The 13,542-nt window shown below is 52.0% G+C and overlaps 4 protein-coding genes across 4 annotated transcripts; 2 read left to right on the top strand and 2 right to left on the bottom strand.

Moving 5' to 3' along the window:
- The first annotated feature begins 84 nt into the window (after nt 1–84).
- On the top strand, nt 85–2,397 carry BO95DRAFT_439017 (proline--tRNA ligase). The gene is made up of 4 exons (XM_025585644.1): nt 85–583; nt 640–809; nt 881–2,136; nt 2,200–2,397. The coding sequence occupies exons 1-4, from the start codon at nt 200–202 to the stop codon at nt 2,208–2,210; spliced, it is 1,821 nt and encodes a 606-aa protein (XP_025446337.1). The 5' UTR covers nt 85–199; the 3' UTR covers nt 2,211–2,397.
- A 482-nt stretch (nt 2,398–2,879) lies between these two features.
- On the bottom strand, nt 2,880–5,358 carry BO95DRAFT_245722 (uncharacterized protein). Its single transcript, XM_025581388.1, has one exon. It carries the CDS (start codon nt 5,230–5,232, stop codon nt 3,193–3,195), a length of 2,040 nt encoding a protein of 679 aa, XP_025446336.1. The 5' UTR covers nt 5,233–5,358; the 3' UTR covers nt 2,880–3,192.
- A 2,494-nt stretch (nt 5,359–7,852) lies between these two features.
- Nucleotides 7,853–9,773, top strand: BO95DRAFT_245717 (uncharacterized protein). Its single transcript, XM_025581387.1, has 2 exons — nt 7,853–9,541; nt 9,602–9,773. Exons 1-2 carry the CDS (start codon nt 8,141–8,143, stop codon nt 9,659–9,661), a joined length of 1,461 nt encoding a protein of 486 aa, XP_025446335.1. The 5' UTR covers nt 7,853–8,140; the 3' UTR covers nt 9,662–9,773.
- A 789-nt stretch (nt 9,774–10,562) lies between these two features.
- Nucleotides 10,563–13,071, bottom strand: BO95DRAFT_439013 (putative acyl-CoA oxidase). The gene is made up of 7 exons (XM_025585643.1): nt 12,669–13,071; nt 12,412–12,610; nt 12,243–12,362; nt 12,044–12,193; nt 11,441–11,972; nt 11,335–11,389; nt 10,563–11,259 (listed from the first exon to the last, which is right to left on the bottom strand). Exons 1-7 carry the CDS (start codon nt 12,832–12,834, stop codon nt 10,727–10,729), a joined length of 1,755 nt encoding a protein of 584 aa, XP_025446334.1. The 5' UTR covers nt 12,835–13,071; the 3' UTR covers nt 10,563–10,726.
- Nucleotides 13,072–13,542: the final 471 nt, after the last annotated feature.

Below are 13,542 nucleotides of genomic sequence, written 5' to 3'. Positions count from 1 at the left end.
TTCTGCCGGGCCCCGAGCGGTGAGAAAGCGCAAAGAGACATCCCACTTTGACTCAGAAGAGGGGCTCTTCCTTAACGCCTTTTCCCCTTCTCCGCGCTACCGCTCGACCCCATCTTCTGTCAACCTCGACTGCATTTTCGAGTTTGGTCCTTCTTTCTTCTTCTTTCCCCGCCCGAAGGCCCTCTCCTCAAACTCCAAAATGTCCAGCCAAGCCCCTGCTGACGCTGCGGTTCCCGCCGAATCGCCCGCCGCTCAAACCTTGCCCGACCGCACTCAGGCCCCCGCCGATGCCGCTGCTCCCCAGGGCGAGGTCTCCAAGAATGCTGCAAAGAAGGCCGCCAAGTTGGCCAAGTTGGCTCAAGACAAGGCCGAGAAGAAGGCTGGAAACGCTGCCAACAAGGGAATTGGAAAGCAGGAGGCCAAGAAGCCCGCCTCCAAGGCTCCCAAGAAGAAGATTGACGGTGCCGCTCTGATCGGTATCGATGTCTCCAAGGAAGAGGACTTCCCCAGCTGGTACCAGCAGGTCCTGACCAAGGGTGACATGCTCGACTACTACGATGTCTCCGGATGCTTCATCCTCAAGGTGGGTGGTCTCTAGGTTATCTTATCTGGCTCGCACCCGTGCTGATCTTGCGCCAGCCCGCTTCGTACTCTATCTGGGAGGAGATCCAGAACTGGTTCAACGGATACATTAAGAAGATGGGTGTCAAGAACTGCTCCTTCCCTCTCTTTGTCTCTGAGGATGTCTTGCAGAGGGAGAAGGACCACATCGAGGGTTTCGCGGCCGAGGTCGCCTGGGTCACCCACGCGTATGCAACTCTCCTTATCTTTGGTTATCTTTGGTCGCGTGCTGGCTAACTCATTCGTTTCTATACCGCAGTGGTTCCACCCCCTTGGAGAAGAAGATCGCTATTCGTCCCACCTCTGAGACCGTCATGTACCCCTACTACGCCAAGTGGATCAGAAGTCACCGTGACCTTCCTCTCAAGCTGAACCAGTGGAACTCCGTCGTCCGTTGGGAGTTCAAGCACCCCCAGCCCTTCCTGAGAACCAGAGAGTTCCTGTGGCAGGAGGGTCACACTGCCCACCTGACCCAGGATGCGGCCCATGAGGAGGTTATGCAGATCCTCGACCTCTATGCTCGCATCTACGAGGAACTTCTGGCCGTTCCCGTCGTCAAGGGTCAGAAGACCGAGAAGGAGAAGTTCGCCGGTGGTCTCTACACCACCACCGTCGAGGGCTACATTCCCGCCACTGGCCGTGGTATCCAGGGTGGTACCTCTCACGGTCTGGGCCAGAACTTCAGTAAGATGTTCGGCATCACCGTCGAGGATCCCTCCGCCAAGGGTGACGAGAAGAAGCCCCCCATCCACGTCTGGCAGAACTCCTGGGGTCTGTCGACCCGTACTCTGGGTGTCATGGTGATGATCCACAGTGACAACCGCGGTCTTGTCCTCCCTCCCCGCGTGGCTGAGAACCAGACCGTCATCGTCCCCGTCGGTATCACTGCCAAGACCTCGGACGAGGAGCGCAGCAAGCTCTACGCCGAGATCGACCGCCTGGTCTCCGTCCTCCAGGACGCCGGCGTCCGTGCCATCTCCGACCTCCGCGAGGGCTACTCCCCGGGCTGGAAGTTCAACGAGTGGGAGCTGCGTGGTGTGCCCCTGCGCATCGAGTTCGGTCCCGGTGAGATGGCCGGCGGCTTCGTCACCGCCGCTCGCCGTGACATCCCCGGCAAGGACGGCAAGGCGCCCATCCAGATCGCCGAGCTCGCGACCGCCGTCCCCGCTCTCCTCGAGACCATCCAGAAGGACCTGTACAACCGCGCCGACAACGAGTACCGCTCCCACCGCAAGCTCATCACCAACTGGGACGACTTCACCCCCGCCCTCAACGACAAGAACGTCTGCATCATCCCCCACTGCTTGACCGAGGAGTGCGAGGACCAGATTAAGGACATGAGCGCCCGCAAGGCCGAGGAGGACTCCGGCGAGGCCCAGGACGCCCGTGCCCCCAGCATGGGCGCCAAGTCTCTCTGTATCCCCTTCGACCAGCCCGAGGGTATCGTTCCCGGCGAGACCAAGTGCTGCAACCCCAAGTGTACCCGCCCTGCGGAGAAGTGGTGCATGTTCGGCCGTAAGTTTTCTTGTCGTCTTCATCTTCGAACCATTTTCGCTAACCCAGATCCCCCTAATCTAGGCTCGTACTAAGCGCTTTTCGTCGTCGTCATACTATTCAATATCACATCACTTGCAACTGACATTTTATTTACCACTACTTCGTTTCAATCAAGAGTGGTTTCATTTTTCCATTCTGTGTGCATATCCTCATCTTCTTATCTTCGTACTATGACTGTTATGACTTTGCTTTCCTGCCATTACAGTTTTTTTTTTTTTTGTTGTGTGTCTGAAAAACCTGGGGTTGGTGGGGTTTGGGAGAGAAGGAAAAGAAAGCGTGTGATGAGGAGTTTTCTTCTCTTTTTGAAAGAAAGAATTAAGAATTTGCTAGAAATCCCTTGCTTTACTTGCATCAGATACCTTTTCAATGGGCAGTGTGCTGTTATCTGAATTTGAGGAGTAAAAGTTGATGAGGCCTTTGTCGCCGTCACTTGTTGGTAAATTGAGAAGTAGACAGATTGGGCACCGAGTGATAGACTTATAGGTACTTATTGACCACCATTGACTACTTCGCATGGAGCTTGGCTATCTATTTGACCTTTTTTGTTATTGAGAAGGAGAGACATGATGTTGAGCGACGACAGCAGGCAGTGATAGATAGTTGCGCTAACAGACAGATAACAAAGTATAATAGGAAATTATGCATCTATACAATGAGTGTAGGTAGCAGAGGCAGTTCCTCTGTTGTAGCAGGGAGAGATGGTCCAGAAGAAAGCACGTAGCAGCAAGTCAGCTTTTGGGACAGTAAAAAGGATCATGTGCAGCACTCGTTCGTGAGAAAGACATCGTCGTGTTTCTCTTTAAGGAAGGAATGATTGGGATCGGGCGAAAGCCGTGCAAGGGGGGAAGAAATAGTTAGTGGACATGCATGTAGATGGGTATCATGAAACGGTCTCATTTGAGAAGGACTGCCCTCCACAAGAGTGGATGGAGGGTAGTAGGTCAGACAACTTGAGTTGTCGGATCTCGGGAGCCTGGAAGAGAAGCGCTTGAAGAGAGGAGAGAGAGAAGAAAGCTAGTTCACGTTCAAGACGTTGTTGGTGGGTTTGCGCGGCCAGCTCATGATCCGGTAAGGGCTTTTGATAGTTGTGCTCTGCGCAGTGGGGACCGCCGCATGTTCGTAGTCGACGCCATGGATAATGACTTCCGGAGGCTCGAGGCTTGGTAGTTCAATAATCTCCTCGTCACTCTCGTCGTCGGAAAAGCTAGATCGGGATCCCTGTATGGAATCGGAGCCGTGGGCGCGCATGTAGAGAATGGATGGGGACGGCCTGGAGCGATCCGCCTTGTCGCACGAGAGGGACTGCGTGGACGTGGACTGGGTCGTGTTTCCAGATAAGCGAAAGGCTTTCTTCGAGGCAATGTCAGATGCAGCTTCCTCAGACCGTAGCAACAGATACATGTAGGTCATGGGCATCTCGGGTTCCTCGAGGCTGTCCTCACCCGCGACTGCTTTGCTCAAGACTTGGTCTGATGGTAACGGGGCATCGGTGTGCCTCCGTCGAATGGTCCCTTCTGACACTTGAGATTTGGCTGTCGTTGGTACACTTGTCGAGATGCTCCTACGTTGTTCCGAGTTTCTTTTATGCTTTCTAAAGGAACTCTTTCGGATCAACTTGAGGAGTTGACCTTCTTTCGCATTAGGACCTCTTTCAGATCCCGTATTAGGGTATAGCGGCACGCTCAGACCCTTATCGAACGACTCATGCGAGGGAGAGGGTGTAAGAAAGCCTTCCGCTTCGGGAAATGTCAACTGTTTGAAGGCGTCATGGGAATTGATTTCACGGATGATAGCATCTTGAAGAGTTTCAAACGTTGGGTGAGGTGTCATGACCGGCGAGGACGTATAGGCCTGTCGAAACATGTCCATAATTTCCGCAACCTTCTCAGTAGCGGGAGGTAAAGGCGAGACTGCTGTGGGTGAAGCCACCGGCAAGGGGCTGTTCATAACCTCTGCAATACTCATATGTTGTGCTGACTCAGTTGTATTGGGAGTCGGTGGCTGGATGGCACGGTGCGTTGCTCTTGAGGTGGGATTCCTTCGAGCTGCAAGCTCTGTATTGATGGAAAGATCGCGGACGTTCTTCTTAGAATGAATTCGAGAAGAGGCGGCCTGAGAATGATCCTTGGAAGTCTGGGTGACGCCGGTTGTGCCATGGGTTGACTCATCCTCGCTCAGACTCTGGTCATGGCTTATTGACATTGGGATGGTGGGACTATCTGGGAGGGGAGTAGTGCTCCATCTGCGGCCTTGCTTGTAAGCTGGAGGCACACCAAGGAAGCCATTGCTGGGTGTCGGGGGCTCTGTATCAGAAGTTGTGGGCCGTCCGGCCACTAGATTAGGTGCTGATCTCTGTGAGCGCAGAGAGCTTCTTTGGGAGCTCATTTCCGTCGGCGACTCTGGATAGTCATCGTGCGCGCAAGACGCGGTACGAGCATATAACTTGGAAGTCGATGTTGCTACACGGCCTTCCCTAGCCCGCAAGCGAGGCCGGCCTTGTGTGAAATCCTTTCCGTTTTGATCAGTTGACCGGGGAGGCAACCCCTGTGCTGATTTAGGTCGTGTACTCGTACTGCGTGTGAAAGAACGGCTGTTCCTTCCGAACACGTTTCTTGCGACATCTCCTTGTAAAGAAGTGGGACGGGGATACACCACCTTGGGAAGAAACGTTCCCTTGAGGAAAAAAGCCATGTTCCTTTCCGCGATGTCCTCATTGTAAGGAGTAATTGGCGATAAAGAAGTAGGGCACTGTATATGATATCGATGCGAAGTGAACAGTGCGTCAAGCAAGTCAACATGCCGAGGAATTTTGTCTGGCCTTGGACTCGAAGGGAGTGAGGACGGTGGTTGAGAATAAGATGTCGTAGGGCGTGCACGCATGTTGTGAGCTGGCTCAAAGGGTCCGTTCTGGGAACCGCGGGGATGTGAGGTTATCGTCGTAGAGAATGCGGCGGATTGTTGATCGCTCCCCAAAGATTTTGTCCGATTGTCTCGATCATCATGGGGCATTCCCGACGACTTCTCGGTGTGGAAAAACCGTCTGAGAGAAGCCATGATTGTGCAGAGCGATCTTCGTCAATCCTCAAGAGTTTCGTCCGACTGCGTTAATTCTCAAATCCTAACCGATTGCATCCGAAGCGAGAGCAATGACACTTAGACTGGTAACCTAATCTCAAGTCGACTATCGTGTTCCGATATTCGTTTTATAGTGTACCTAATCCATGCTGAATGGTTGGAAGCAGGCTCATCATGCTTGAGAACGGAACGGGGTGGCGGGAAGAGGAACAAGGAAAAGAAACAGAAGCAAATGAGGAGAGGACAGAAGAATAAAGGATTGCCCTCTGGTGGCTGCCCGGTTCGCAGATCTCATATTTGCTCCGGTTCTACGTCAGGGGCAGAAGTGGTCCAGGTCTCAGTGATGGAGCGTGGGCGGATGGGGGCTCAGCCAACAGCCGGGAGAGAGATCTGGTGGACACATTCTTACTGTAGGATTTGCATGAATCTTGATTTACAAATCTAGAACTTGCATTAGTGACGACATAGTCAAGGACAACCGTCAAAGTCCCTGAAGCCATACCTGTCAATTCGCAGTTGCCAAAGAAGACCGTTGAATCCATCCCTCTCCGGCTGTGAGCCCTAAACTTCCCTACGGTCATAACCTAAAAGCTAGAATTTCTCACCCACTTGACAGCGAGGTCATTGAAATTAGATCTGCATCCTGCAGGCCTTACTGCCCGACTAGACTAGTAGGCCGAGAGTGCCATTCTTAGCACACTCCTGAGACTTGCAGTCGAAGTTTACCTTATTTAGTGACAGCAGTCAGCCTATCAGAGGTTGGGTGGATCAATTGGTGAGAGGAACCCGATTTCATCCTTTGATGGAGACCGAAAGTTCTGTCGGCTAGACGTTGGCTGGTTAGGGCCAGTCAGAGGCCGATAAAAGGCGCGGGATGGAGCCACGAACACCCATCAAAGAAGCGGGTCTCGAACGAAGGAACGTGCTATTGCCTATTGGACATATCGGGTAGCTGATCGTCAATAGACAACGAACGGCGCTGGCGCGGAGTGGGACTGAGTTTTCCAGCCGAGCACCAGAGTTCTTGGAATTATCCCATTGCGATACTGATTGACAGGGGCAATGTCATCGAGTGCCTGTAGGTCGCCGCCAACCAGGCTTGGAGTATTCGGAAGGAAGGAAGGAAGGAAGGAAGGAAGGAAGAATTCGATGGCAGCTGACAGGAACGGCGTGGAAGTTTGGCGTCTTGCTAGGAGTCAGACAGGTTGATCGATTCGGCACTTCACCTTGATCATGTTGATTGATGGGAGAGTTTGCGGAGGTTCTCCGTATCTGTGGAGGAATGCACTCTCTCCAGGCCCCTTAATTGGAGGCCACGAGCCAGAGTCCCAGCGATCTGAAACGCCGATCGCGATGGCACCAATCTTGATTACTCTTGATTCTCAATTGAAAGAGTAGACTAGGAATCGCAAATTCGGAGAAGGGGGAGGAGGTGGTTGAAGTGGTGTTGTGTTTGTTGATACTCTCATAGCGAGGCGGGAGCCAGACGGGTTGACAAGAGTCGAGATTAGGTAAGACCATCATAGTCCCGAGTCACTTTCAGCGAACACCAACGTTGCTCTCCCTCTCTTCACTTGCCATATCCCTCTCAGTCTTCCAATCTCCCAGTTTCGCTTTGAATTGATCCTCTTGTCTTCCTTTATGCAACTATTTCCGTCTTGATTGGATGTTATTAGCATGATCCCTTCCTTTGTGGAACCATGTCAGACCATTATTGAACAGAACCCTGCCATGTGCCTCGAAAGAAGCGAGAACTATAAGCATAAATGCTTAAGGATCCTGCATAAATTGTCGCCTGCGGCCAGGCCGATGCAAATGCCCCTTTAGGCTTGGCATGACCGGAAACGGAAATCATGGATCAGGAATGCCCCCAACTTCCAAGATATGATGCCGACACACACTGCTCGACTGGGTAGCATATGGAGCAGAAAAGGCATAAAACTCCTGCATCTCTGTTACCAGTCAGCTGCTCAACGTGCTCAATCTCCTGGATTCTCATATGTTCAAGCCAAACATGGTGATCTACGCCAAAGCAAAAATTCCGATGCACATGATTGTTGTTTCACGAGTGGAATCCACGATGTACAGTACAGGTTCTTCTGCAACACGACGATCCCTTGCCACATGGAAGCTTATCGATAAGCAGCATTCTGCACTCCGTAGGCAGCAGCCAGAATTGTTTCCGGTTTCCCGCAGGGATATCGGCGCGGGAACAGTCAGCCCTAAGAACCCGGATTCCGATGATGCAGTCCTAAGATCAACCCCCGCAAGGGGGCTCCGACTGGCCCGGCTGCGTCGTGCCTATCGATAGCAGAACCTGTTGAACTATGCGGCGTATCCGGATGTCCGTTGCAGGTCGTCAAAATGAGAATCGTTCTGAACGCCACATTTCTAGGACAATCGAGCTTGAGCGCCCTGAAGGGCAGGCAGAGTCGCTCCTACCAGAAACATCCGCAGTAGCCACACGCTCATTTTGGATTGTCCTTGGTGAATGATTGGACCTCTTGTGTTTTGCGGGGAAGGAGGAAGGTAGCTTCGATGTGCAAGACGTTACATGTGGAAAGCCGGCGGTTACTTAATGCTCGACGTCAATGAAACCCTTCCGGCGATTACCTCCTGCACTCCGCCCTCCAGCACTTCCGAATCAAGGCCCAATATTCCAATGCGTCATACGCTCACAGGTGGAAGTGAGACATTTCTGAGACCTTCACGCCTTGAATGAGCGATCAGGTGGTTTGGGGATTTCTCTTTCTCTGACGGCACCTCCATCTTTCTCAACAATTTAATCTCACTTTGCCTGACCGATCGTACAATGAGGCCTCAGACTCTACAGTAGGTGGACAAGAAAACTGGGGCTTGGGGCACTCTTCAACTCGATTTCTCCAACATGGAGGATCCAAAACGTGTGCAACATGGTTTCGATCCGCCTGAGGACGTTCCTCAACACACAGAGGATAAGGCTTGGGATGAAGATAAAATCTCGAAAGTCGCTAGCTCCGACCAATCTCCTCACAACAGCATCGGCGAAGGAAATGTCGACGCGGTCACCGATACCGAGAAACAGAAGATAGCCGAAGGGGCTGCGCACTTCCGAAGGTTGGGCTGGAAACGTCTGACTGTGGTGCTTGTTGTCGAGGCTATCGCTCTCGGAGTCCTTACGCTGCCCACCTCTTTTGCAATCCTCGGAATGGTGGCAGGTACGATTTGCTGTGTCGGGGTGGGCGTCGTCGCAATATATGCCAGCTACCTTGTCGGGGAAACGAAGATCGCACTTCCGAACATCCACCACTACGGGGACGTCGGGACGTTGATGCTGGGGAAATTTGGCCGAGAGCTTTTTGGGATTATGTTTGTCCTGCAACTCATTCTCGTTACGGCCTCCTACTGCTTGACTGGCACCATTGCCTTTGATGTTCTTACCAACAATGCGACTTGCTCCATGGTTTTTGGGATTGTTTCGGCTGTGTTGCTGATGCTTTTAGCCATCATGCCGTCGTTCACCGATGCCGCTATCCTTGGATACATCGACTTCGTCTCGATTATGGCAGCTATTATTATCGCCATCATCGCCACAGGCGTCGAGGCAGCGAATTCCCCCGGGGGTCTGGCGGGTGTCAATTGGTCTGCGTGGCCCCGACCCGGCACGACCGTTGCAGATGGGTTCATCGCTGTGTCAAACATCGTGTTTGCCTACAGTTTCTCAATGTACCAGTTTTCCTTCATGGACGAGATGCACACGCCCCAGGACTACATGAAATCGATCTGGACCCTGGGCGGCATGGAAATCGTGATCTACACTCTCGTCGGCGCATTGATCTACGCCTTCGTCGGCGTAGACGTCCAGAGTCCCGCCCTTTTATCGATGAGCAGCTTGATGGCCAAAATCGCATTTGGGGTCGCGCTGCCGGTGATCTATATCTCCGGCGCTCTCAACAACACGGTCACAGCGCGATATGTTCATCTGCGCATGTACGAAAACTCCGTGGTCCGGTTCATTAACACCCCCAAGGGCTGGGTCACATGGCTGCTCGTTCTGCTGGCCATCACCGTCTCTGCGTGGGTCATCTCGGAAGTGATCCCGTTCTTCAACGACCTTCTCGCCCTCAGTTCGGCCTTGTTTGTTTCCGGGTTCGTCCTTTATATCCCGGCCATCATGTGGTTCATGTTCCTGCGCAAACGCGAAGACAATGATCGGAAGCGACTGCTGCACGACTTGTCAGCTGCGTTCCTGTTCTGCGTCGGGGTCATTGTACTGGGTGGCGGAACCTATGCAAGTATCGTTGATATTGTAAGCTATTCCTTGTTCAATGAGCTTTTTAGGTTGCCATTACTAAACAGAATTATCTAGAAACGCCAATTTGACACGGGGGCTGTAAGGGGGGTTTTCACATGTGCACCGATGGCATAAGCAATTCTGCGCAATAACTCGGTGGACCTTTTGATATTTCACGGCATTGACCTCGATGTACATGACTTACATTTTTGCACATGCATAGCTAGCAATGCGCTATACCACTGGGTGTAATATGGAGCAGAGAATCAAACCTGAATATTGTCATTTCTGCTACTCAAAATGCGAACTAGGAACCATTCAATGTATTGTCCGAAAGAAGGATAAATGCCATGCTACTCTACTTCTCATCCTCTGGAAAGCCTGAATAATTGGCGATGTTCCATTCTCTCACCGGCTGAGAGCTGCGGCTAGTGAGAGGATTTATTTTTGCGGAGTGGCCACTATGTCCGTCCTGCTGCTGGTTCGAAAATTCGCACAAAACAATGAGTGCTAAGTAAGGTCGACCTATAGGCCTTAGACCTAGATGGCGTTGGTAGTTTCAGACCAGTCGGCGATACCTAGAGCCACAAATATGCAGATGAGGGGAAATCGCCTTAATCTCCCGGTCCGTCTAGTAAAGAGAACAGTAGTTGTTTGAAAAGATCACCTTGACTCTGTGAATTATCATAATACATGGACGAACGATTTCGAACTTGATTGCTAGGTAGAAACAAATCATCTGAAACTGACTAAAGCTCTAGGTATGTAGAGCACTCTGCAAATATTTCAGAATAGAGATGGATTGCCCATGTCCTGTTCCATCCTTTGTAAGTGCAGCAGCATCTTTTATTGGGTAAGTAAACAGGATTTGTGGTATGACAATTTTGCCTCTATACTTAGTCAATAGATGTTACTCAAACAATTCAACACTATCTAATTCTATCTCATATTCGAACCATCGTCACACGAGGGCTCAGCAAACGGTATAGTAGGCTACTGGGTACGTAGGGGGGAGCACCAACCTAAGGTCTAATTCATTACGGGAAAGTTATATTATTTCTTTCAAAGGGAATGCGGATTAGCAGTACGGTTTAGGTACTGCAACCCTCAAAGCGCTAAATCCACATTCTTGAATCAATGACGGCCTCCGGTCTACCCTCAAATCGATTGTCCAACGCCGTGGCACAAGGTATCATCATTCTATAGCCGCGCTCTGATCTCCTGCGGAGCCGGCACCGTCTCGCATTCGCCCTCGCCCGAGAAGACCTCCAATTCCTCCACAAGACTGTTCCACAGCCGGTCGGACGTCATCGGTGCCGTGCAATACGGCTCAACGCCGGTTTCCTCCACCAATCGTTCCAACTCGGGAAGCACTGCATCGGCCGCCTGGGCTTCCATCTCGCGCTGCTTCTGGCGCGTGAGGCCGTCCTTCTCCGCATACCAGGCGGAATCCTCCTTGATGATTCCGGCTTCATACAGCGCCCGTAGCTTGGGATCAATGCCCACCTCCCTAGCGGCTTCGAGTGCCATGCGAGCCCCGATAGCTTGCACCAGCGGAAGAGCCAGAGGAAGAATGGCTCGGTTGAAAGCCTCGCTCCGATGCTTGCCGCCGAAAGACTTGATCAGTTCCCGCGCCTCTGCGATCAAGCCCGCTTCGTGTCTGGCTAGGACGCCGTTGGGGTCCCTGGGAGGCGGGACCTGATAACGGCCAATCAGAAGTTCGCTTGCGAGTCCTGTTTTACGAAAAAGTTAGCGTGTGTGGCTGCTTTTGCCCGGTTGCAGGAGACTATGGTACAAAGTAGACTTACGGATGGCTAAGACCCTGACGTCGCCTTCAGCAGTTGCCACTGCACGGAACTCCAGCTGGAAGCAGTTAGCATGCATGATATCTTCTAGAGGTGGAAAATAGCTCACATCAGCTTGGATAATCTGGTTAAAATCATAGTATCCTTGCCAGCCGCAGCCCTCATTTATGAGTTTGAGGCTAGTCTGGAAGTGGTGGATTGTAAGTGCCTTGAAGGTTGTAGCGAAGGCATGGCGGACCCGTGGATCAGTATTCTTCGGGTCGCAATATTCCATTCCAGCGTAGATGAAGAACGCTTGGAGGACATGCGCTCTGGCAATGGCGTGAAGAATAGGAAGATGCTGGGTACGGAAGTTGATGACAGGCATCGGCTGCCCGTCGTGACCAAGGATATGTCGCCGGAAACTGAATTTGCTGGCGTTGTAAACAGCCATCTTGATCAATGGGATACAGCCACCAGCCAGGAAAAGTGTTCCGGGGGGCATGCGGTGGATGGTCGCTAAGAAGTTGTCACGTTCGTTGCGTGACGTCTGCAGGGCGCCCTCCTTGCCACCAAGGAGGGCGGAGAACGGTAGCTGCACGCGGTTGAAGTAGGTCAAGGCATGGTCGATCGGATTCGCACCCGGACGAGGTGGGAAGACCCTGGGTTATCACCGCGCTTATCAGTTTCGATATATCTATGCAGGTGGCTCTGGATTAATTCGGATGCATACTTCGAGGTGATACCGGTGCACATCTTGATCCCGTCCGACATTTGCACGACAAACGGTCGGACTCCTCGATCCTCTCCTTCGACGATAAGTCGGGCTATTACGACTGCAAAAACAGGCAAGCCACTACGAAGAGAGTTCGGTGGCATACATCTGCCATTGTTAGTCTCAGGGTTAAAGGTTGGATACAAGAGGTGCTTACTTAGCAGCAGCCGGAGACGGGGTGTGTAATTCAAAACTGCCATTGGGCAAAAGAGTTGCAGTGGTTTCGAGGTTGCGTGCATCTAAGCCATGCCCGAGCTCGGTGAGCATGAATTGTGCCCTAATTGAGGTCAATCGGATGCCCAGGACTAGAGGTGCAGAGAACGCACGAGATATCAAACTTCATTGCCTGGTGTATAACCCACGCCAACTCTGGCTGCGTGGCAGCGAAAGGAGCAACTGTGCCAACAAAGAGATTATACTGGACGCTAACCAGGTTGATGGCACCACCGTCCATAGCCGTGAGCAGGTCGATGTGAAGCTTCCAAAATCTTGGAGTCGTGTTCACCACATCATCCAAGGTCAAGTCTGTTCCGTTTCAATTAGTCCCTTGTCCATGTAGTGGCAACTGCAGCGGTGGTATTACTGTATGCATGTGCTAAGGCCCTTGCTCTTTGATATGTGAGTCGCGTCCGCTCCTCGAGGGTCCACGAAAGTGGTGCCGGCTTCATCAGGGCCGATTGCGCCAATTCCAGAGTCGGCCCAGGCTTGAGCCATATTTGCTCGTAGAGCGCACGACACTCTGATGCCATTGTGGAAGTGGTATATTAGAAGATGTCGTTTCGATTTCCCGAGATGAGGAGAATGACAATCCGCCCAGGACCCATCGTCACAACGAAGGGACATCTTGTATCTATACTGCGCTCGATTTGCCTGGCGGGCCAGAATTTAGGGGCTGAGCTGAACAAAGTCCACAGTGAGGACTGACTAGCCAAGTTGATAAGAGATGATAGGCGATTACCGAACGGTCGGGCGATACTAGCGACGCCACGCTCCTGGATAACAAATAGAATGTTGCCATGCACTCCGCGCACATCCTGACAGCTCAAAAAAGGGGAGAACGCACAACGGTCTCGTATCGGGCTGAATTCCATTGGGACCAACCTGAATTCGACCCGCCAGCCTGGGCCTGCCTGAACTGCTGCCACATCTTGGGAATTCGGCGTTGAGCGAGAAACTGGGCGAATACGGGGCTTTGGACCAGCGTGGCTGGGCCGGACAAAGTTCCAGGCCAGAATGGAGGAGCTGAATCAACCTTCAATTCAGCTACAGCAACCCACGGAGAGACAAAGACGAAGGATCCCTAGCAAACCGCATCTTGTTCAAAACAGTGATAGAAATTCTCAATGCTCAGGCAGCAGAGAAAATACCGTCAAAGTACTCCGTACAGACCGTACAGTCGAGTGATTCGAGTCAGTATTGTAGTACGTAATTTAGGCAGTACTCCGGAGTAGACAGTG

Source organism: Aspergillus brunneoviolaceus (genome assembly GCF_003184695.1).
Source record: "Aspergillus brunneoviolaceus CBS 621.78 unplaced genomic scaffold BO95scaffold_7, whole genome shotgun sequence".
NCBI classification, from domain to species: domain Eukaryota; kingdom Fungi; phylum Ascomycota; class Eurotiomycetes; order Eurotiales; family Aspergillaceae; genus Aspergillus; species Aspergillus brunneoviolaceus.
Note: the sequence above shows the minus strand (reverse complement) of the source record. Positions and strands in the feature narration are given on the sequence as shown.

Bases quoted from the DNA above. Each gene is read 5' to 3' on its own strand.
- BO95DRAFT_439017 (XM_025585644.1), top strand. From the start codon at position 200: ATGTCCAGCCAAGCCCCTGCTGACGCTGCGGTTCCCGCCGAATCGCCC. The intron at 584-639 runs GTGGGTGGTCTC...ATCTTGCGCCAG, and splicing joins CCGGATGCTTCATCCTCAAG to CCCGCTTCGTACTCTATCTG. The intron at 810-880 runs GTATGCAACTCT...TCTATACCGCAG, and splicing joins GTCGCCTGGGTCACCCACGC to TGGTTCCACCCCCTTGGAGA.
- BO95DRAFT_245722 (XM_025581388.1), bottom strand. From the start codon at position 5,232: ATGGCTTCTCTCAGACGGTTTTTCCACACCGAGAAGTCGTCGGGAATG.
- BO95DRAFT_245717 (XM_025581387.1), top strand. From the start codon at position 8,141: ATGGAGGATCCAAAACGTGTGCAACATGGTTTCGATCCGCCTGAGGAC. The intron at 9,542-9,601 runs GTAAGCTATTCC...AGAATTATCTAG, and splicing joins ATGCAAGTATCGTTGATATT to AAACGCCAATTTGACACGGG.
- BO95DRAFT_439013 (XM_025585643.1), bottom strand. From the start codon at position 12,834: ATGGCATCAGAGTGTCGTGCGCTCTACGAGCAAATATGGCTCAAGCCT. The intron at 11,390-11,440 runs GTGAGCTATTTT...AACTGCTTCCAG, and splicing joins ACCAGATTATCCAAGCTGAT to CTGGAGTTCCGTGCAGTGGC. The intron at 11,260-11,334 runs GTAAGTCTACTT...TTCGTAAAACAG, and splicing joins CGTCAGGGTCTTAGCCATCC to GACTCGCAAGCGAACTTCTG.